Below are 20,300 nucleotides of genomic sequence, written 5' to 3' on the forward strand. Positions count from 1 at the left end.
GCCGTCGCTGCGGGTAAGACAGAATACACACACACACACACACACACACACACACACTCCCTGATTACACACATGGATATATATACACTATATGGACAAAAGTATTGGGACACATGCTCACTCACTCACTGTTCCTCCTGCTTGTGTTGGAGTAACTGTCTGTCTCTACTGTCCAGGGAATAATAAAGGCTTTCTACTAGATTTAGGAGGAGCATTGCTGTGAGGATTTGATTGCATTCAGCAACAAAGGCGTTATTGAGGTTAGGACGGTGGATGAGCACCACCCCACCTTATCCCATTCAAAAGTATTTGACGGAGCACCATTCATCATTCATCACAGTTCTTCCACTGCTCCACAGCTCAATGCTGGGGGGCTTCATACCCCTCTAGCCCACGCCTGGTATTAGGCAGCATGGTGCCAAAACTATCTGCTCAGGAGTCTTATGCTATCGTCAGTACTTCTCTACAGGTACTAGACAAGCTGTGTATGTGTGTGTGTGCATTTGCACATCTGTGTCAGCAATAGGTGCAGCTTAAAGTAGCTGAATGCATTAATTAGAAGGGGTGTCCGCAAACATTTGGACACGTAGTAAATGAGACAAGGCCGTAACTGCAGACAGCGTCCAACCTTCAGCACAGATAACAGATAACACTGACGGAAACCACACGGGCGACTATACGCTACCTGTCCAAAAGTATGTGGACATCTCCTCTTGTCTCTTGGTGTTTGTTCCAAGTTGACAGCATGTATACGTAGATGATGAGCCCCTGTATACACACTATATACATACACACTATATATAGGCTCACCAGCACAGCCTCTATTTAAAGGGCCAGTCCATTGATTTCGGAGATGGTCTGCTGTGAAACAAGCATCAATGAACACCGGGACAAAGACCAGGACGTCTAGGACAATGAGCTCTGGACAGATGAGTCTTGAGTCTTGAGGGATAGTCAAGTCAAGTGGGTTTATTGTCATTTCAACTACATACAGAGTACACAGTGAAACGAAACAACGTTCCTCCAGGACCATGGTGCAACATAGACAGTGCATACAAAACACAAGTGCAACACAAACAAACAAGTGCGGACAGACAACACAGTACAGACAGAGGATAATAAATAATGACGGTAGTGTGCAAGTTGTGCAATGTGCGATAAATAGAGTCCAGTGAGGTAGTAACATTATTAGTGCAAATGCTTGTGCAAAAAATGCTTCCCATGTTATCTGAGGTAAATGGTTGGAAAGAGAGAGAGAGGGAGAGTGTACATGTACCAGAAAGATATCAGTTCAGAAGTTGAGTTGTGTTGAGGAGTCTGATGGCTTGGGGGAAGAAGCTATTGCAGAGTCTGGTCGTGTTGGACCGGATGCTGCGGTACCTTCTTCCTGATGGCAGGAGGGAGAACAGTCTGTGTGAAGGGTGGGTGGAGTCATCCACAATGCTGGTTGCTTTGCGGATGCAGCGGGTGGTGTAAATGTCCATGATGGAGGGGAGAGAGGCTCCGATGATCTTCTCAGCTGTCCTCACAATGCGTTGGAGGGACTTGCGGTCAGAGGCTGTGCAGGTCCCAAACCAGGCAGTGATGCAGCTGCTTAGGATGCTCTCTATGGTTCCCCTATAGAAGAGGGTGAGGATGGGTGGAGGGAGACGGGCCTTTCTCAGCTTCCGGAGGAAGTAGAGACGCTTAAGGGTTTCCTACTTCCACACCTTCAAATTGTTTAGTCTTCAGACTTGTCTGGTCTCTGTAGATGCTGGTAGATGCTGTACTTTCCCATCAACTGTGGCGAGAGCCGCCTGCTGCTGTGCTGAGACTGCAGGACTTTTGGAGACTTCTCCACGCCTCTTCTTGTGGGCTCCTGGGCTCTGTGTTAAAAAGACTAGGGTGTTCATGGGGTGTCCTGACCCCCCCCCTCCCCCCATAGCTGTACAGCCATTCCCAGTCCTTAATTCAGGTAAAGCACATTTGGGTTGTCTCTACGGGTTTCGGGCTCGAACACCTGAGCTGAAGAGCCTCAGTGAGAGTGAGGAGAGGGTTTTTCAGGTTTGTTAAACTTTCCGTTTTTTCCTTTTAGCCGTAAACTTCAGGAATGTGTTTTTCCCGCTGTTCCGACACGCCGACTCGGAATAGTCAGACTGACCTTCTGTGAAAGCTTTGCACTTCAATTCTCAGCATGGTTCTATCTGAATGAACACACACATACACACACACACACACACACACACACACATTTAAACAGGCAGGCAGGCAGGCAGGCATGTGCTCTCCTGGTGCATGGAGTCCTGCTGTGATGAAGGTGGGGGAGGGTGGAGGGGTTGGAGGGATGTACAGGTGGAGGTATAGAGACAGTCTCTCTGTTCTGTTTGGCTGCAGACGAGACGCTCCAACCCTGCAGCTGGATTAGACTCAGCTCACTGAACCCCACACACACACACACACACACACACACACACACACACACACACACACACACACACACACTCACACACAGAGCTGCATATTAAACACGCAAACACCTTCTTTCAGGGAGATGAGTTTTAGGTGTTGCTGGAATCTCTCTCTCTCTCATTTCTGTAGCTCTCTCTCTCTCACTTCTGTCTCTCTCTCATTTCTGTAGCTCTCTCTCTCTCACTTCTGTCTCTCTCTCATTTCTGTCTCTCTCTCATTTCTGTAGCTCTCTCTCACTTCTGTCTCTCTCTCACTTCTGTCTCTCATTTCTGTAGCTCTCTCTCACTTCTGTCTCTCTCTCACTTCTGTCTCTCACTTCTGTCTCTCTCACTTCTGTCTCTCATTTCTGTAGCTCTCTCTCACTTCTGTCTCTCTCATTTCTGTAGCTCTCTCTCACTTCTGTCTCTCTCATTTCTGTCTCTCATTTCTGTAGCTCTCTCTCACTTCTGTCTCTCTCATTTCTGTAGCTCTCTCTCACTTCTGTCTCTCTCTCATTTCTGTAGCTCTCTCTCACTTCTGTCTCTCTCACTTTTGTCTCTCTCTCATTTCTGTAGCTCTCTCTCACTTATGTCTCTCTCTCACTTCTCTCTCTCATTTCTGTAGCTCTCTCTCTCACTTCTGTCTCTCTCTCATTTCTCTCTCATTTCTGTAGCTCTCTCTCTCACTTCTGTCTCTCTCATTTCTGTAGCTCTCTCTCTCTCACTTCTGTCTCTCTCTCACTTCTGTCTCTCTCATTTCTCTCTCTCATTTCTGTAGCTCTCTCTCTCACTTCTGTCTCTCTCTCACTTCTGTCTCTCTCATTTCTCTCTCTCATTTCTGTAGCTCTCTCTCTCTGACTTCTGTCTCTCTCTCACTTCTGTCTCTCTCATTTCTGTAGCTCTCTCTCTCTCTCACTTCTGTCTCTCTCTCATTTCTGTCTCTCTCATTTCTGTAGCTATCTCTCTCACTTCTCCACGACTCTGAATAAACACCTCCTCTCATCTAAACTCTGGTGATGGAGGGGCTGAAGAGGTGGGATCTGATCTTCTCACAGTTCCTCCACCTGTATCAGTGGAGCTGAGAGAGAGAGCGAGCGGGGCGAGAGAGGAGGGGTTGGTTATGAAGCTGTAGCTGTTGGTGGTTAGTGTTGACTGGAACACACAGCTATTAATAACCTCCCCTCTGCTCTCCTCCAGCTGAGGAGTGGAGCGCTGTGTGTCTGTCTGCTGTGTGTGTGTGTGTGTGTGTGTGTGTGTGTGTTTGCTGTTGTGTGTGTGTGTGTGTGTGTGTGTGTGTGTGTGCGTCTCTAATGAGAACCTTGGGGACTGATCCTGAGTCCCATTATATGCCCACACACTCTCTCTCTCTCACACACACACACACACACACACACACACACACATTCAGACAGTCATTAATAAAACACTGACTCTGTTCAAGGGCAAACTGTGTGTGGGAGTCTGTGAGTGTGTTAGGGGTCAGTGGTGTAACAGTGTGGAGTGTGTTGAGGGTCAGTTGTGTAACAGTGTGGAGTGTGGAGTGTGCTAGTTAGGGGTCAGTGGTGTAACAGTGTGGAGTGTGCTAGTTAGGGGTCAGTGGTGTAACAGTGTGGAGTGTGCTAGTTAGGGGTCAGTGGTGTAACAGTGTGGAGTGTGTTAGTTAGGGGTCAGTGGTGTAACAGTGTGGAGTGTGCTAGTTAGGGGTCAGTGGTGTAACAGTGTGGAGTGTGTTAGTTAGGGGTCAGTGGTGTAACTGTGTGGAGTGTGTTGGGGGTCAGTTGTGTAACAGTGTGGAATGTGTTAGGGGTCAGTGGTGTAACAGTGTGGAGTGTGTTAGTTAGGGGTCAGTGGTGTAACAGTGTGGAGTGTGTTAGTTAGGGGTCAGTGGTGTAACAGTGTGGAGTGTGTTAGTTAGGGGTCAGTGGTGTAACAGTGTGGAGTGTGTTAGTTAGGGGTCAGTGGTGTAACGGTGTGGAGTGTGTTAGTTAGGGGTCAGTGGTGTAACGGTGTGGAGTGTGTGTTAGGTGTGGTATGCTCTCTCGTGAACACACACTGCTGTAGAACTGAAACTGGATGAAATTGTTCAAGGTCGTCTTAGTGTTTTAAAAATAATAAAAAAAAAACAGCTTTCATCAGGAAATTGAAAGTCTTTTCAGTTCTGTTGTTTGAATGGAGAATTGCTCTTTGAATGTGTGTGTGTGTGTGTGTGTGTGTGTGTGTGTGTGTTCTGAAGTCAAATTTGGTCCAAAAGGCAATTTGAAGTCAGTGCAGTGAAGAGAACGGGTTTGTGGGAATGCAGTTTTCTTTTCATCCTATGTTTGGTCACAGAGAGGTTGGAGAGTGTTTGTGTGTGTGTGTGTGTGTGTGTGTGTGTGTGTCTTCATTTCCCACAGGTTTGTTCCACAACAAACAAACAATGTATTTTCATGCTTTTATCACACATACACACACACCAGCTCCACCAGCCCATGCCAGGATGTGGTCGGTGTAGCTCCCTGCGCCAGACTCAGGGCGCAGGGCGTCCAGGAGAATCCTGGAGGAGCCGAGCTCTGTTCTTCAGACTAGCTCACCGACAAGATCTCACTACTTTCTTTCTTCAGAATGAGAAGCTCTTTCTGGTCACCTGCATCTGTTCTGATGGGATCTGGAGCTTCTACTGTAGGAACTCTCTCACTGCTGAGAGAAATGATATGTGTGAATCGTGCTGTGAGGCTGTGAGGCAAGAATCTCAAGGTTTTAGAGTTGTTGGAGCAGTTGGAGGATTTCTATTGGCCCATTCATCACGAAATTCTGAACCACTGCCAAATTTACATGATGGAGGAATGGTAAAACAGCAATGATGGACATACAGGGTTTTTGCGTGGCCGTGATAATGGTCTTTTAGTGAAGCAGCTTCAGTTGCTGGGCTGGATTTGCATCAGCTCTGGTTTATACGATACAATATACGGACAAAAGTATTGGGACACCTACTCATTCACTGTTTCTTACATGCAGGGTATTAAAAAAAATGTACTACTGTCCAGGATAGAAGGCCTTCTACTAGATTGTAGAGGAGCATCACTGTAAAGATTTGATTGATTCACACACACAGCTTGTCTAGTCCCTGTAGAGAAGTACTGCCAATAGAATAGGACTCTCTGGAGCAAATAAACTAGGTGAACCTATTGGCTCCATGCTGCCTAATGCCAGACGTGGGCTAGTAGAGGGGTATAATGCCCCCCAGCATTGAGCTGTGGAGCAGTGGAAGAACTGTGTTCTCTGAAATGATGGTGGTGGAGCTCCACCCAGTACTTTTGGGATGAGTTGGGGAGTTGGGGGTCAGATGAGGTGGGGTGGTGATCATCATCATCCAACATCCTAAACTCTCTAACGCTCTTGTCACTGGATGCAATCAAATCCTCACAGCAATGCTCCTCCAAAATGTAGTAGAAAGTCTTCTTCTTCCCTGGACAGTAGAGACAGAGATAGTTACTTAATGTCCTTGATTTCAGAAGAAACAATGAATAAGCAGGTGTCCCAATACTTTTGTCCATTCAGTGCATATATGAGCACACACAAACACCCAGGCATACCTGTTGGAATCTGGCAGGCACATACACACACACACACAGTGGGTATCCGCCTGAGGCTAGTTTTCATTTGCCATTGAAGTGTGTGTGTGTGTGTGTGTGTGTGTGTGTGTGTGTATGTTCTCAGGTACGGCTGGTCTAATCTAGGTTCAGCATCTCTCAGAAGTGGAGAAGCTGCTGCACTGTAATCTAACCGACCTCTGTGTGTGTGAGTGTGTGTGTGTGTTTGCTCGCGGGTGTTCTTTGTAGCAGAGGGATCAGAATGTGTGTGTGTGTGTGTGTGTGTGTGTGTGTGTTTGTGAAGTCAGGGGAGCAGATGAAAGTCTGAAGCACCTTAAGTTAGATCCACTCAGCCTCTCACACACACTGTGGACGGATACATCTCACACACACACACACACACACACACACACACACACACACTGAAACACATAACTAGAGGGGTCCACACTGTTGTGTGCAAAAGTTTTGGGACCCTCAGTCAGATGATGTGTCTGGCATCCCAGAGACACACTAGAGTACCTTTTACATCTAAATACACTATAAGCAGCCTCTCTCTCTCTCTCTCTCTCTCTCTGTCTCTCTCAGGTATTCTGGAGACGAAGCGGTTGGACATGGTCACCCGGGGGACGATCAGTCAGGACCTGGGGGGAGTGACGTATTATGCCGCTGATCTGCCCATATGGTGGCAGGTTCCTCAGTACGTCCTCATCGGCATCAGCGAGATCTTCGCCAGCATCGCAGGTAAGCGGTCTCTGGGCCCAGCGAGTGGTCTCAGTGTGTGCACACACACCCCTCTTCCACATACGCTGCAAACATACCTCAAAGTATCAGCCTCAGGATCAAGCTGATACTCCACTGACTGTAACAGGGAGACCAGCGTCTCCGTCATTCTCCATTGTTCATCATTATTCTGCACTATGGAGCTCTGATGGACCCTGGCGCTGGCCTGCAAAGCCAAGACTGGACCAGCCAGCTCCTCCGGACTTGATGGCGATGGTCAAAAGCCGGTCTGCACCGAGAGCCCTTCCAGCTTCAAGTACGGCTCGGCTCAACCCGCCATCCTTTAAGATCCACGGAAGACGAGCGTCCAGACTTTTTTCTGTCCTGCACCAAAGTGGTGGAACGAGCTTCCCCTGGGTGTCCGAACAGCAGAGTCCAACGCTCACTGTCCTCAAACCCAGACTGAAGACCCTCCTCTTCTGAGAGCACTTGGGTGAAGAGTAGAGTATTATGGTCTCCAGATTGACTTGTGTTTAGTAGAGTCTAAGATTACAGTAACCTGAGTCATATTAGTGTAAACTCCTGTAATACTACTCTACCACCTCAACCCACAACCTTCTCTACCTGGATCGCTCAGCTTGTCCAGAAATACATGTGAAAAGCATGGTCTGCAGTAGTGGCTCAGAGCATGAATCCCACTTTCTAAACTGTAGGGGGAGCCCAAGAGTAAGCAATACCAATTCTCACGTGTCGACTCGCAGGAGCGAGTCACAGGGTCACGTCCGAATTGAATGTTTGTATAAAATGCTTCCTGCCAGGGTACCTTGGTCTTGCTGATTTCGGAAGGCAGCATGGAAGTATCCTTCGCTGCCTTACGTATCCCGTGGTCCAGTGGGCTGGTTTTTATGCTTATTTTACCCCTAATATTTTATTTCTGAGGAGAAATCGCCTGTGTCCAATACGGAAGGCAGCTCTCTCGATGCCTCGCTGCCTAGAAGGTAGCATTGTGATGACGGCACCTACAACCAAATCGCCATTATGAGAAGCCCTTGGACTTTTATGCGCCTCTGCCTTATTCCAGATATAACCCCGATGCTCAAAACGCATGAAGTGACCAGGTGTAACGGGGTCAACAAGTATCTCCACTTGGAAACCTCGAATAGTGTTTCACCCATATTGCCCCTCAAAGTCTGCTTTAGTATAGCCACCCAGCACCTCTTTACATGCTATGAGCATTGTATGATATGTGGACCAATCAGAATGCTCCATAATTAGCAAAGGGAGCTAAATCTCGCCTCACTAACTTGCATCAGGATCGGATCGGATCGGACCCAGCAGGTTCTGCTGATATCATCTGATCTCTTTACTCTTTATTATTCACTGTGCAGAACTGTGTTTGAGTGTGAAGAACCTTATGAAGGTCAAAAGAACCTTCACTTGATGTTCTTGAGCTCCAAGTGTGGTTCTTCTATGCCGTGGCTCAAATAATCCTTCAGTCACAGGGCAGCTTTATGTTTAACAGGCTGTGTGTCAGATATGTGTGTGGTGAAAACTTTGAGCATCTCAGCTCTTCAGCCTTCCTCCTGCTCTGAATTACTGCGGAGGTAATTTTTCCCCCTCCATCGGCTCATTCATCCACCCTAATGACTCTCCTAATCAATGGGCATCCAGCAGAAAAGTCCCCTCCGCTGTAGCTAGCGCCGCAGCGCAGCCTCAGCCCGAGCTATTGTTCAAACTGCTTTGTAAGGAGCCGAGGCTTGTATCAATCAGAGCCGATCGATCGGAGCCTGGACGTTATTGCAGTTTCGCCGTGAAGACAGCCATTAGAAAACATCCCCAGCCGATGTGGAGAGAAACGGAGGCCTAAAGATTAGCTGGAGGCGAGGAAGTTTTACTTTGTGTGTGCGTTTGATTGTTAGGAGTCTCCTACGATGCTCTGAAGACGTATAAACAATTAAATCACATCTGTAAGAGGAAACGAGGACAGTACAGTTAAGCAGAAACGCCTGGTTGACAATTCAGTGCAAAAATGTGCTTCATAAAACACCCGGCCAGGTTTACTGACGCGTTAAAGGGTTTATATCCTCCATAAAGCAGCTACACCACATGGACAGAAGTATTGGGACACTGCTCACCTTCTGAAATCAAGGGTATTAAAAAGAGCTCTTATATCGGGGCCTGTGGCAACGGGACTGAATGAGACTAATCTAATGGATTGGTGTGTCCCATTACTTTTGTCCAAAAGGTAAAGGCGCACGTATTTCTCACTGTCCTCTGCATTTTACCCATCTGTGGTAGTGAGCACACACACACCCAGAGCGGTGGGCAGCCAACCAAACACCCGGGGAGCAGGAAGGGTGAAGGGCCTTGCTCAAGGGCCCGGGTATCGAATAGCCCGGAGCTCTAACCGCTGGGGCACCACTGCCCTATATCATATAGATTGAGGTTGACCGAGTTTGAGGTATGGGGTATTATAAGGAGGGGTATAAAGGGGAGGGGAGTTTGGTGTGGCTGAGCGTCCAAATAAGCATCCAACATCGATGCCTAACCTCACTGATGGTCTTGCATGGCTGAATGCAATCAAATCCTTCCCAGAACAGTAGAGGCAGTTGCTGCCTCAAGGAGGGGTAAATCCCCTTGATTCCAGAAGAAGACAGAGTTGTTTGGAAGACGCTGTTTGGCTCGCCTTGCTGTTCTCCAAGGTCGTGTGGTAATGCTGTAATTTACCATCCGGCTCACACTGAGCAAATAAAGGGCTGTTTAGTCCCGGCTCTGTCTTTACACACATCCTAAACTCTTAAACAGCAGAGCAGCGAGGACTGAGAGGCTTCTGCAGGACTGTGACCACGCTTTTCCCTTTACTGTCCTTCAGCACAGGCCACAGGTTTTTTATCAGATCAAATGAAGGTTTTTTTGGGCCATAAACCCTCAGGAGGGCCGTGGAGGGGGTGTGGGGTTGTGGGGGTTCATGAAAACTTTCCAAACTACACAGTATGTCCAAATGTTTGTGGACACCCCTTCTAATTATTGCATTCAGCTATTTTAAGATGCACCTATTGTGGATACAGACGTGCAGATGCGTACACACACACATGCAGCTTGTCTAGTATCTGTAGAGAAGTACTGCCAATAGAATAGGACCCTCTGAAGCAGATAAACATCATGACCCTATCAGCACCATGCTGCCTAATAATGCCAGGTGTGGGCTAGAGGGGTATAAAGCCCCCCAGCATTGGGCTGTGGACTCTGGAATGATGGTTGGTGCTCCATCCAGTATTTTTGGGATGTTGAGTTGGGGGTGATGAGGTGGTGGGATGGTGATCATCATCATCATCCAACATCCTGACCTTACTTATGCTTCCTTCCTCCCTGGACAGTAGAGACAGTTACAAAAGGATCAACATTTTTAATAGCCTTGATTTCAAAAGAAGCCATACATAAGCAGGTGTCCCAATACTTTTGTCCATGTACTGTATAAACACAGTGGGAATTTTTCCCAATTTTCTCCTCAATTGTTACTCGTTTCCCATTCCCGCCCAGCTCTAAAGGCAAGTGGTTGTTTTAGACATCTCCAAATCGTCTTGTTGGGTGTTCCTGGTTTGCAGTGGTCAGTACCAACCAAAAGTGCTCCAAGGATGGACAACCTCGGATCATAGACACCCAAGGCTCAGTGATGCTCATGGAGACTCCCCATTCACATTTAAAGGGACTAAGGTCTTAAAGGATCTGCTGCTAACGTCTCAGGGTGTCCAGGGTGTTCAGAGGTCTTGTGAAGGCCTTCGCAGTATCAGGCAGGTGGTGTTAATGTTATGCTCTATTAGGTGTGTGTACACCTGTCTTATTTACCAGAAAGAGGAAGCATCCTTTATCCTTTGGAAAGGACATGTTAATTAGGTTAAAACGGGAGAGTAAATATAAGCATTTTAATTATTTTTAAAAATACGCTTTGCCGAAGTGTCTGACGTTCCCGTACCAGTGATTAGATGATTATGTTGTCAGCAGGTGCAGAAGAGGAAGAAGAGGAGGAGGAGGAGGGGGGGGAGGAGGCCGAGGCTGAGGGTTTTATTATGTGCCTCTCTGGAGCCTCTTCAGGAGCTGAATCTTTGTGGAGAAGGCGAGCAGCTTCTTCTACTGACGTGTAAAGAGCCATTAAGCCATTAGGGCGGATCTCAGGGCCCCCTCTGCGGCGGCTCAGCGGGTGGGGGGGTGGTGTTGATGGTAAATTGAAGGGCAGGTGTGTGAGAACACAGGCAGAGCATTAGGCAGCGAATGAAGACGCTCCTGTTCTTTTTCACGCAAATCAACCGGTATTGGGTTTGAACACGAGCAAGCCCAGAAATGACGGAGGGGGTTTGGCACTCAGGGTTGGGGGATGCAGGGGTACACAGGCCAAGCCGAATAAAGCAGCCACACCTGGAAGTGCGATTACTTGCCGATTAATCGCCGTAACCGATGACCTCAAAGCTGAACATGCGTCAACATCTATATTTACTCACGTTTGTGAATAAATTAATGCTAATTAATGCTAATTAAACCATTCAGCATCCAATCAGACTGTTTCAGCGAGGTTTGGTTAAAACCCTTGAGAAACACACCCCTCAGCGCCGGGTCAGACCCCTCAGCGCCGGGTCTTGGTGAGTAGTTTAACATAGAGATACGATGCTGTGTCTTTAATGTCGCTAATGTTGCTAACATTGCTAATGTTTACATGGTGATCAGTTAATGGAGAGTTCTCTGCTCTGCTAAATTCCTCACAGGAGAATTTCTCGCAGATCCGACTCCGATACGCTCCACCGTCTGAACGCCGCTGCTCTCCACGCTAAACGCGTTAAGCGCTGAGCTCCATGCAGCGGTAAACGGCACACTGCGGCAGACGTCCAGGCCCACACTAATGTGTTGAACTCTATGTTCGATGCGCTTCGGCCAAGACGGACTGGCCTCTCGTCCGTGTCGGAGGGACTTCCACACATGTTAGCTGCCCTCCTGTTGGCTGTGCTGAAGCCCAGTAAAGATTTCTGAGGGAGGGTGAAAACCGTTTGCGTGGCGACGCAGCGACTGCGATTAAGGTCTATTCTCATGGTCTGAGCAATTTTAAGAACAACTGCCAGAGGTATATAGAGGTTGCACAGGCTGTCGAAAAATGGAGATACAAGGTTCTAGCAGGACGGCAGCAATGTGCAATGCTGGCCTCGGTGTGTTTTATCAGCAGCAGATGCTGCAGGTAAGTGTCAGTAAGCTGTACTGAACTAATCAGCAGTGTGATCTCAGGCCCTCCGCTGGGAGACGAAACCCTTCGACTTTGAGTTAACGTGACCAAGATAGCTCCGAGCAAAGATTTCACCGAGTTCAGTGTGTGTGTGTGTGTGTGTGTGTGTGTGTGTGTGTGTGTGTGTGTGTGTGTGTGTGTGTGTTATAGCACACTTTCAAAAGTCAGACGCAAACTTCCTGTCGTCTGTCTCTCTCATCCGCGGCCCGAACCCCCTCGTGAAATGCAAATAGCAGCCGATGGCGCCGAGGAACCTTAAAATAAAACCTCCAAACCTCCAAACCTCGCTCAGGGGAGGCGCTGCTCTCGCGCGACAGCACGTATGACAAATGTCTAACGTTGTCGCCCTGGTTCTGTGCGTACAGATCCTTCCTAATGGAGTCTGCTGTCCTGACCTGCTCGCTTTGGGGTCGGGCTGCAGGATCCGTTATGTCTGTATCTCCTGGTGTGAAGTGTCCACACATGGCCAGGCTGTTTTTGTGCTCTTTGTAAGGATGGTTAGAATCAGTGTTTGGGTAACGATGGCTAATTACAGCAAAATGGAGATGTTTAACTTCTGCTGCCGAGGCTTTCAGAGGCTTTCAGATCGTATTAGAGCCTAATTTGGTCCTTCGCTTGGAAAATCCATACAAACACAAAGAATATAATCCTGTACAATTATTATATTCTGATTGAAGCTAATTACATAATATACAAGCGTCCAAATAATTCGGTAGAGTAGAACAGCAGCTGTCATGCTAGTTGTTGATGGTAGCTGATGTTTACTGCGTTCGCTCACAAGTAGCAGGTTAGCTACTGGAGTAGTTAGCTGACTGTAAGTGTGCGACTGTTCACGGTTAGTAAAGAAAGAGAGAGAGAGAGAGAGAGACGCTCTCTCTTTTATCCCTCCTTTCGCTTTTCTTCTCTTTCACTCCTGCTCTCGCTCGCTCGCTCTGTCTCTCTGTAAGCAGGCTCGGTAATCGGCGCTGACAGTTGAGCTTCAGGCCGTAATTTAAAAAATCACAAGTTTGAGGCTCCATGAAATTATCAATGTCAGCCTGCAGCTCTGCAGAGCACTCAGCACCTCTCTCTCTCTCTCTCTCTCTCTCTCTCTCTCTCTCTCTCTCTCTTGCACCCTTTCTCTCTCTGTCTCTCTCTCTCTCTTATACTCTCTCTTGCTCACTCTCTTTCACTATAATTTTCTGTTTATTAATTCCTTTCTTTCTCTTTCTCTTTCTCTCTTGCTCACTCTCGCTCTCTCTCGCTCTTTCTTTTGCTCATTCTCTTTTACTCTCATTTCTCCCTATTCTTTCCCTTCTCGCTCTCTTTCTCTCTCGCTCTTTCTCTCTCTCTCTTTCTCTTGCTGGTGATCTGAACCAGTGAGCCTCATTTAGGCCTGGATGTTAATGTTTTTGTTTATTTGTTGTTGTTGTTTTGTAGGTCTGGAGTTTGCGTACTCCGCAGCCCCCCGCTCCATGCAGAGTGCTATAATGGGACTTTTTTTCTTCTTCTCTGGTATTGGTTCCTTCGTGGGTTCTGGCCTGCTCGCCTTCGTCTCCCTCAAATTCATTGGCTGGATGTCCTCTCACAAAGACTTTGGTAAGGCTGCCGTGTTTGTGTTTGTGTTTGTGTTTGTGTGTGTGTGTGTGTGTGTATTATTCATAAGAACGTTCTTTGAAGGTCGTCACACACTGGTCCCTAAAACTACATCAGTTACTCTCACTATAGTAGTATGCAGTATACACCTATATATTCTCACTATAGTGGTATGCAGTATACACCTATATATTCTCACTATAGTAGTATGCAGTATACACCTATGTATTCTCACTATAGTGGTATGCAGTATACACCTATGTATCCTCACTATAGTAGTATGCAGTATACACCTATGTATCCTCACTATAGTAGTATGCAGTATACACCTATGTATTCTCACTATAGTAGTATGCAGTATACACCTATATATTCTCACTATAGTAGTATGCAGTATACACCTATATATTCTCACTATAGTGGTATGCAGTATACACCTATGTATCCTCACTATAGTAGTATGCAGTATACACCTATATATTCTCACTATAGTGGTATGCAGTATACACCTATGTATCCTCACTATAGTAGTATGCAGTATACACCTATATATTCTCACTATAGTGGTATGCAGTATACACCTATGTATCCTCACTATAGTGATATGCAGTGTATACCTATATATACTCATTATAGTAGTATGCAGTATACACCTATATATTCTCACTATAGTGGTATGCAGTATACACCTATGTATCCTCACTATAGTGATATGCAGTGTATACCTATATATCCTCACTATAGTAGTATGCAGTATATACCTATATATTCTCACTATAGTGGTATGCAGTATACACCTATATATTCTCACTATAGTAGTATGCAGTATACACCTATATATTCTCACTATAGTAGCATGCAGTGTACACCTATATATTCTCACTATAGTAGCATGCAGTATACACCTATATATTCTCACTATAGTAGCATGCAGTGTACACCTATATATTCTCACTATAGTAGCATGCAGTATACACCTATATATTCTCACTATAGTAGCATGCAGTATACACCTATATATTCTCACTATAGTAGCATGCAGTGTACACCTATATATTCTCACTATAGTAGCATGCAGTGTACACCTATATATTCTCACTATAGTAGCATGCAGTGTACACCTATATATTCTCACTATAGTAGCATGCAGTATACACCTATATATTCTCACTATAGTAGCATGCAGTGTACACCTATATATTCTCACTACACACATATTCTCGTACTGTCAAGTCAAGCTCTGCACAAGTATTGTTTCACTGTTTTTTTTCCAGAACCAGGCTGCCACATGGAACAAAACCAGAACAAAAAACAATACAGTACAGACAAAAACAGTATAGTACAGGACAGACAGCAGAAAGTGCAACGTGCAAGACAATACAAGAAATACAATAAATAGAGGTAATAGATGTATAGACGTCTACAGTATAGTAGTATGCACTATACACGTGTATGCAGTATACACTTATACTCATACTGTGTATACATATGCAGTATAGTAGTATGCAGTATACACTTATTCTCATACTGTGTATACATATGCAGTATAGTAGTATGCAGTATACACTTACTACTATACTGCATATGTATACACAGTATGAGAATATGATGTATACACACTTATTCCCATATTGTCAGTATAGTAATATGCAGTATACACACTTATTCTCATACTGCTTATACATATGCAGTATAGTAGTATGCAGTATAATAGTATGGCAGTGTAGTAGTATGCAGTATACACACTTATTCCCATACTGTCAGTATAATAGTATGCAGTATGGTAGTATGCAGTGTAGTAGTATGCAGTATACACACTTACTTTGAGCACAATAATATGCAGTGGTCACTGCAGTTTTAGTACATTAGCTTGTAATATGCATACTTATTCACAGTGCATGCGGAGTATGCAGTTACTCTAAGTGCATTAGTAGTGTATATACTCATGTACAGCATATTAGCATGTAGTGTGCATACTTATTATGCTTACCATGCAAACAAGTATTTCCAGCGTGAGGTTTTCTCTCTCTCTGATTGGTGAGAGCGAGACAGGTGTTAAATTGGTCAGTCTTATCCCAGCGGGACCGCATGAGTTTTTAGTTTTGCTTCTGCGTTAATCTTCCTTAGGTAATTTAGTGTTCCTCCCTCAAAACACACACACACACACACACACACACACAGACGCTGTCAGCCTGGCAGAGCTTAGCTGAGGCAGCAGGCTGGATCAGTGTGCGGTGAGGAGCAGGTACGCTCTTATTCTGGGTTTGAAAGAGGCGTACCTGCTGAGAGCTGCAGAAAAGCCCTCGCTGCTCTAACCCAACTCTCTTACACACACACACACACACACACACACACACACACACACTCATATTCAGCTGCAGAATAACAGGTGGGGTTTCATAAAAAGTGATTAAATATGATTGATTATAAGCAGTTCTAATATTGTTTACTAAATGCAGTGTAGTGACGTCACTGCTGCGCACACAAACACACACACATACACACACACACACACACACACACACACACACAACACAGCCGTCTCTGCTGGTGTATCTGTGTGTCCAGGGGGTTCAGGTACACACATCAGACCGTCCTCTTGAGCCGTGTGTTGGGGTAAGAGCCTGCCTGTACAATAGATACGGGGGTTACTGTTTAGCATATAGCTGACTTTTTATCCAATCAGAACAGTGGGATCTGAAGACTGAGTACAACACTGCCCTCTAGTGGCCAGGGCTTAAACACAACACTAAAAGAACCGCTGTCTGCCACCAGTCTTTACATTTTAATTAATAATCAATCCCGTGTTTGAGAGTCGATACAGTACCGCAGTACTTTATTTTTTACATTGCGTCCAAATGTCCTGACCAGTGGACCAATAGAAATGCTCCAAAATGACTTGAGCCATTCCCACATAGGAACCGCCATTGCCCATTGGCTCATCCAGCGTGTCGGCCGCGTTCTCACTACGGGAAATGTTCTGCATGGTTTAGGCAAATGCCTGCACTTGTGTAGAGCATGCATGAGGTACAGCATGACCCGCTGTGAATTCTCCGGAAAATTACCTTCTCTGTTCACACGTGGGCTCGCTCGGACATTACCCCGACTTTTGGACAGGGGGGCTGGCAGGATGAAGTCCGGGTAATATCCAGCACAAATGATGTGGACACTCACTTTCCTTCACACATGCACACATGCTCCTCCGGTACTGCCCAGAAAAGTTCTGGAAGCCCGTGCGCGACCTGAGAGGCTTCAGAGGAAACATTCTCCTGTAAAGACTCTGGAGATGCAAGGTTTTTGCATGACCGTGATGATATGCAAAGTACGCCTGATCTGATTAAGTATTGATACGGTTGATATTCCGATTATATTCTAATTATATTAAGTATTGATACGGTTGATATTCCGATTATATTCTGACTATATTAAGTATTGATACAGTTGATATTCCGATTATATTCTGACTATATTAAGTATTGATATGGTTGATATTCCGATTATATTCTAATTATATTAAGTATTGATACAGTTGATATTCCGATTATATTCTGACTATATTAAGTATTGATACGGTTGATATTCTGATTATATTCCGATTATATTAAGTATTGATACAGTTGATATTCCGATTATATTAAGTATTGATACAGTTGATATTCCGATTATATTAAGTATTGATATGGTCAATATTCCGATTATTTCCCGGTTCCGGGAAGAACAGCGATCAGCTCAGTGGGTTTAATCGACGTGTGTGTGTGTGTGTGTGTGTGTGTGTGTGTGTGTGTGTGTGTGTGTGTGAGAGATGGACCACATCTGTGCAGCCATCTGCGTCTGAGCTGAAGAGGGCAGTGTCCGTTCAAGTTATGAAGCTCAGTGACCGTGTGCGTGTGTGTGCGTGTGTGTGCGTGTGTGTGTGCTGAGTAAGGAGGTCAATATTGGGTTACTGTGCTGCCTGGCTTTAAGGCTGTAGTTAATGGACGATGGATCTACAGCTGAAGTATGTGTCCAAATGTTTGTGGACACCTCTTCTAACGAATGCATTCAGCTACTTTATGCTGCACCCAGTTGCTGACACAGATGTGCAAAAGCACACATACACACAGCTTATCTAGCCCCAATAGAATAGGACTCTCTGGAGCTGATAGTAAACATGAACCTATTGGCTCTTGTTAATACCCTTGATTTCAGAAGAATGAATGAGCAGGCGTCCCAATACTTTTGTCCAAATAGTGTAGTTAGTTAAATGTGTGTTATAGCTCATATTTAAATTTCATTTTTATCAAAAGAATGAAACTGTAGTGAATTATAGTGATTAATATGTGAAGAGCTTCTCTGTGCCGCTGATTGCTTGTCTCTGATTGGCTGCAGACTGACACTCGCTCGCTCTCTCTCTCTCTCTGAGAGGCAGGTGTGTGAATAAACAGCTGTAAGCAACTTTTAATAAACACAGACACAAATGGATGTGTTGTAGTGAGTGTGTGTGTAACTGCGTGTGCGTGTGTGTAACAGATAGCCGTGTCAGGTTAACGGCAGTAGCAGTGTGTAAATCTGTCGCTGTAGAGACGATGAATGGCCCTTTGGAGACGGTAGATGGATGCGGTTTCCGTAGCGATGGCAGCCCGAGTGGTCATTGTCTGTCTGTCTTTCTCCTGCATACTCTGTGCTCGCTCTTTACCTCTTTACTGCTATCACACACACACACACTCTGTGCAGGAGAGTGAGATGTGCTGGTTGTCTGGGTGTGTGGTGATCGTGAGGATCTCTCTGTTTCTGCTGTTTGCCTCTGTTTATTTATTCACCACCTACAGCATCTCTCTCTCCCCTCTCTCTCTCTCTCTCTCTCTCTCTCTCTCTTTCTTTCTCTGTGTCCCTCTCTCTCTCTCACTCCTCCTCCTCCCCTCTCTCTCTCTCTCTCTCTCTCTGTCTTTCTCTGTGTCCCTCTCCATCTCTCTCTCCCTCTTCCTCTCTCTCTGTCTCTCTCTCTCTCTCTCTCTCTCTCTCTCTTTGAGAGAGAGAGAAAATGGGAGACAGAGGAGAGAGACAGAGAGAGGAGGAGGAGGAGGAGTGAGAGAGAGAGAGACGGGAGAGAAAGAGAGGAGGAGGATAAGGGATGGAGAGAGAGAGAGGGAGGGAGAGAGAGATATATATATATAGTGAGAGAGAGAGAGAAAAAAAAGGCAAAGAGATCAAATAAAAGGGAAGAGAGAGAGAGAGAGGGAGAGAGAAAGAGAGGTGGAGAGTGTAGAGGAGGTGTCCTGCAGGCAATGATGTGCTGAGAGCAACCTGAACTACACACACATATACACACACACACACACACACACACACACACACACACACACACTCTCTCTCCAGCCAAGCCTGTGGCATGCCTGCAGTAACACACACTCACACATCTGCATATAGTCTGTAGAGATTTGTAAATGCATGCATACACACACACACCCACACACACACTAATCACTCTGTGGGACCAAAATGCACAATGTTTATCTTTGAGTAAAGTATGCCTTGAGGCACAACACACACACACACACATTAATACGTAGAAGCTCCAGATCTCCTCAGAACAGATAAAGCAGGTGAACATAAATCCAGTAAAAAGGAGAAACTAGTGCTTCTCATTCTGAAGAAAGTAGGTGAGGTCCTGTGAGCTAGTCTCACCTCAGCTAGTCTGAGGAACAGCATGAAGCCACTGTTGATCTGTAAAGGCAGGCCTGCTGATTCTGATTGGAGGAAATTCATTACTTACTTTTAAAGGTCATTTTCTTCAGTATTAGAATATGGATCCATTAAATTACTATGATGCACATTTTTGGTCGTACCGCCCAGCCCTGCTGCCAGGGAGAGGTTGCATTGTGGAAAAGGTGCTTAATCCTAATCTTAATATTCCACTCATACATATTCTGGCAGGGTGGGGGGCACCTCTCGGGCCAGAAGGATGCCGCAGTTCTGTTTCTCTCAGCTTGTCCAGAAATGCATGTGTACATCGTGTTCTATAGTGGTGGCTCAAAGTGCGATTTTCCACCTTCTGGCTGTAGGGGGAGCCCCGGAGCAAGAAATACTGCAGCCGCTGCTTTTACAGCACATTAAACGCTGGTTCTAAGCCGCAGAGCTTTTAATATTCCGATGTTCTTCTCCAGCGTCTCCGCCCCCCCTTCCACCCCCTACCCCCCCAACGTCTCCAACCCCCTACCCTCTCAACGTCAGCTCTGTGTGCTGTAGATATCTCACAACCCTGAGGGAGATCCAGCTCTCTCCCCACCGCCAGCGTGGCCTGTCTAGGTCCTGGCTCTTTTGTGGAAAGTGGAAGTCGCTCCTCCACGTAATCTGGAGTCAGAGCGGGTCTCGACGAAGCCTACCGACCCCGACCCCCGTTTCCTGTCCCTAAATCTGCTGCTGTCACTTACAGAAATGTCACGGTCTTAATGGAGGCCAGAGGAGCCGCGGAGAGAGAAGAGGAGCGTTCGCCTTCCGACTAAAGACCACAAAAGAGGAGAGGAGGTCTTCTCTGGCTCATCACAGAGGAGCGATGATTACAACACTCCTCCAAACGAGACGGAAAGGTTTCTATTTTAGAAGCAGTGCCCCGAAGTCCTACGTACGCACTTCGTCTTCCCTTCAACTAAAGTTCACTTCTGAGGTTCCTCTGAGGTTCTTTGTTCTAGGCGGGCATATTTTAGCATGGTTTTGATTTGTGCGACTCTCTCTTTGGGTACAGGAAGCTCTGTTAACCCCTTA

The 20,300-nt window shown here is 46.0% G+C and overlaps 1 protein-coding gene across 1 annotated transcript in view; it reads left to right on the plus strand.

The window, feature by feature from the left end:
* Positions 1-20,300, plus strand: part of slc15a4 (solute carrier family 15 member 4) — a 53,892-nt gene that overhangs the window by 19,819 nt on the left and 13,773 nt on the right. Inside the window, exons 6-8 of the mRNA XM_072682531.1 lie at positions 1-13; positions 6,584-6,739; positions 13,404-13,562. The exon at positions 1-13 is cut by the window's left edge and continues 168 nt beyond it. Of these exons, the coding sequence (XP_072538632.1) occupies positions 1-13; positions 6,584-6,739; positions 13,404-13,562 (328 nt within the window). The remainder of the gene's footprint in view (positions 14-6,583; positions 6,740-13,403; positions 13,563-20,300) is intronic.

The sequence above is a fragment of the Salminus brasiliensis genome, chromosome 6, assembly GCF_030463535.1.
Source record: "Salminus brasiliensis chromosome 6, fSalBra1.hap2, whole genome shotgun sequence".
Classification (NCBI taxonomy): Eukaryota; Metazoa; Chordata; class Actinopteri; order Characiformes; family Bryconidae; genus Salminus; species Salminus brasiliensis.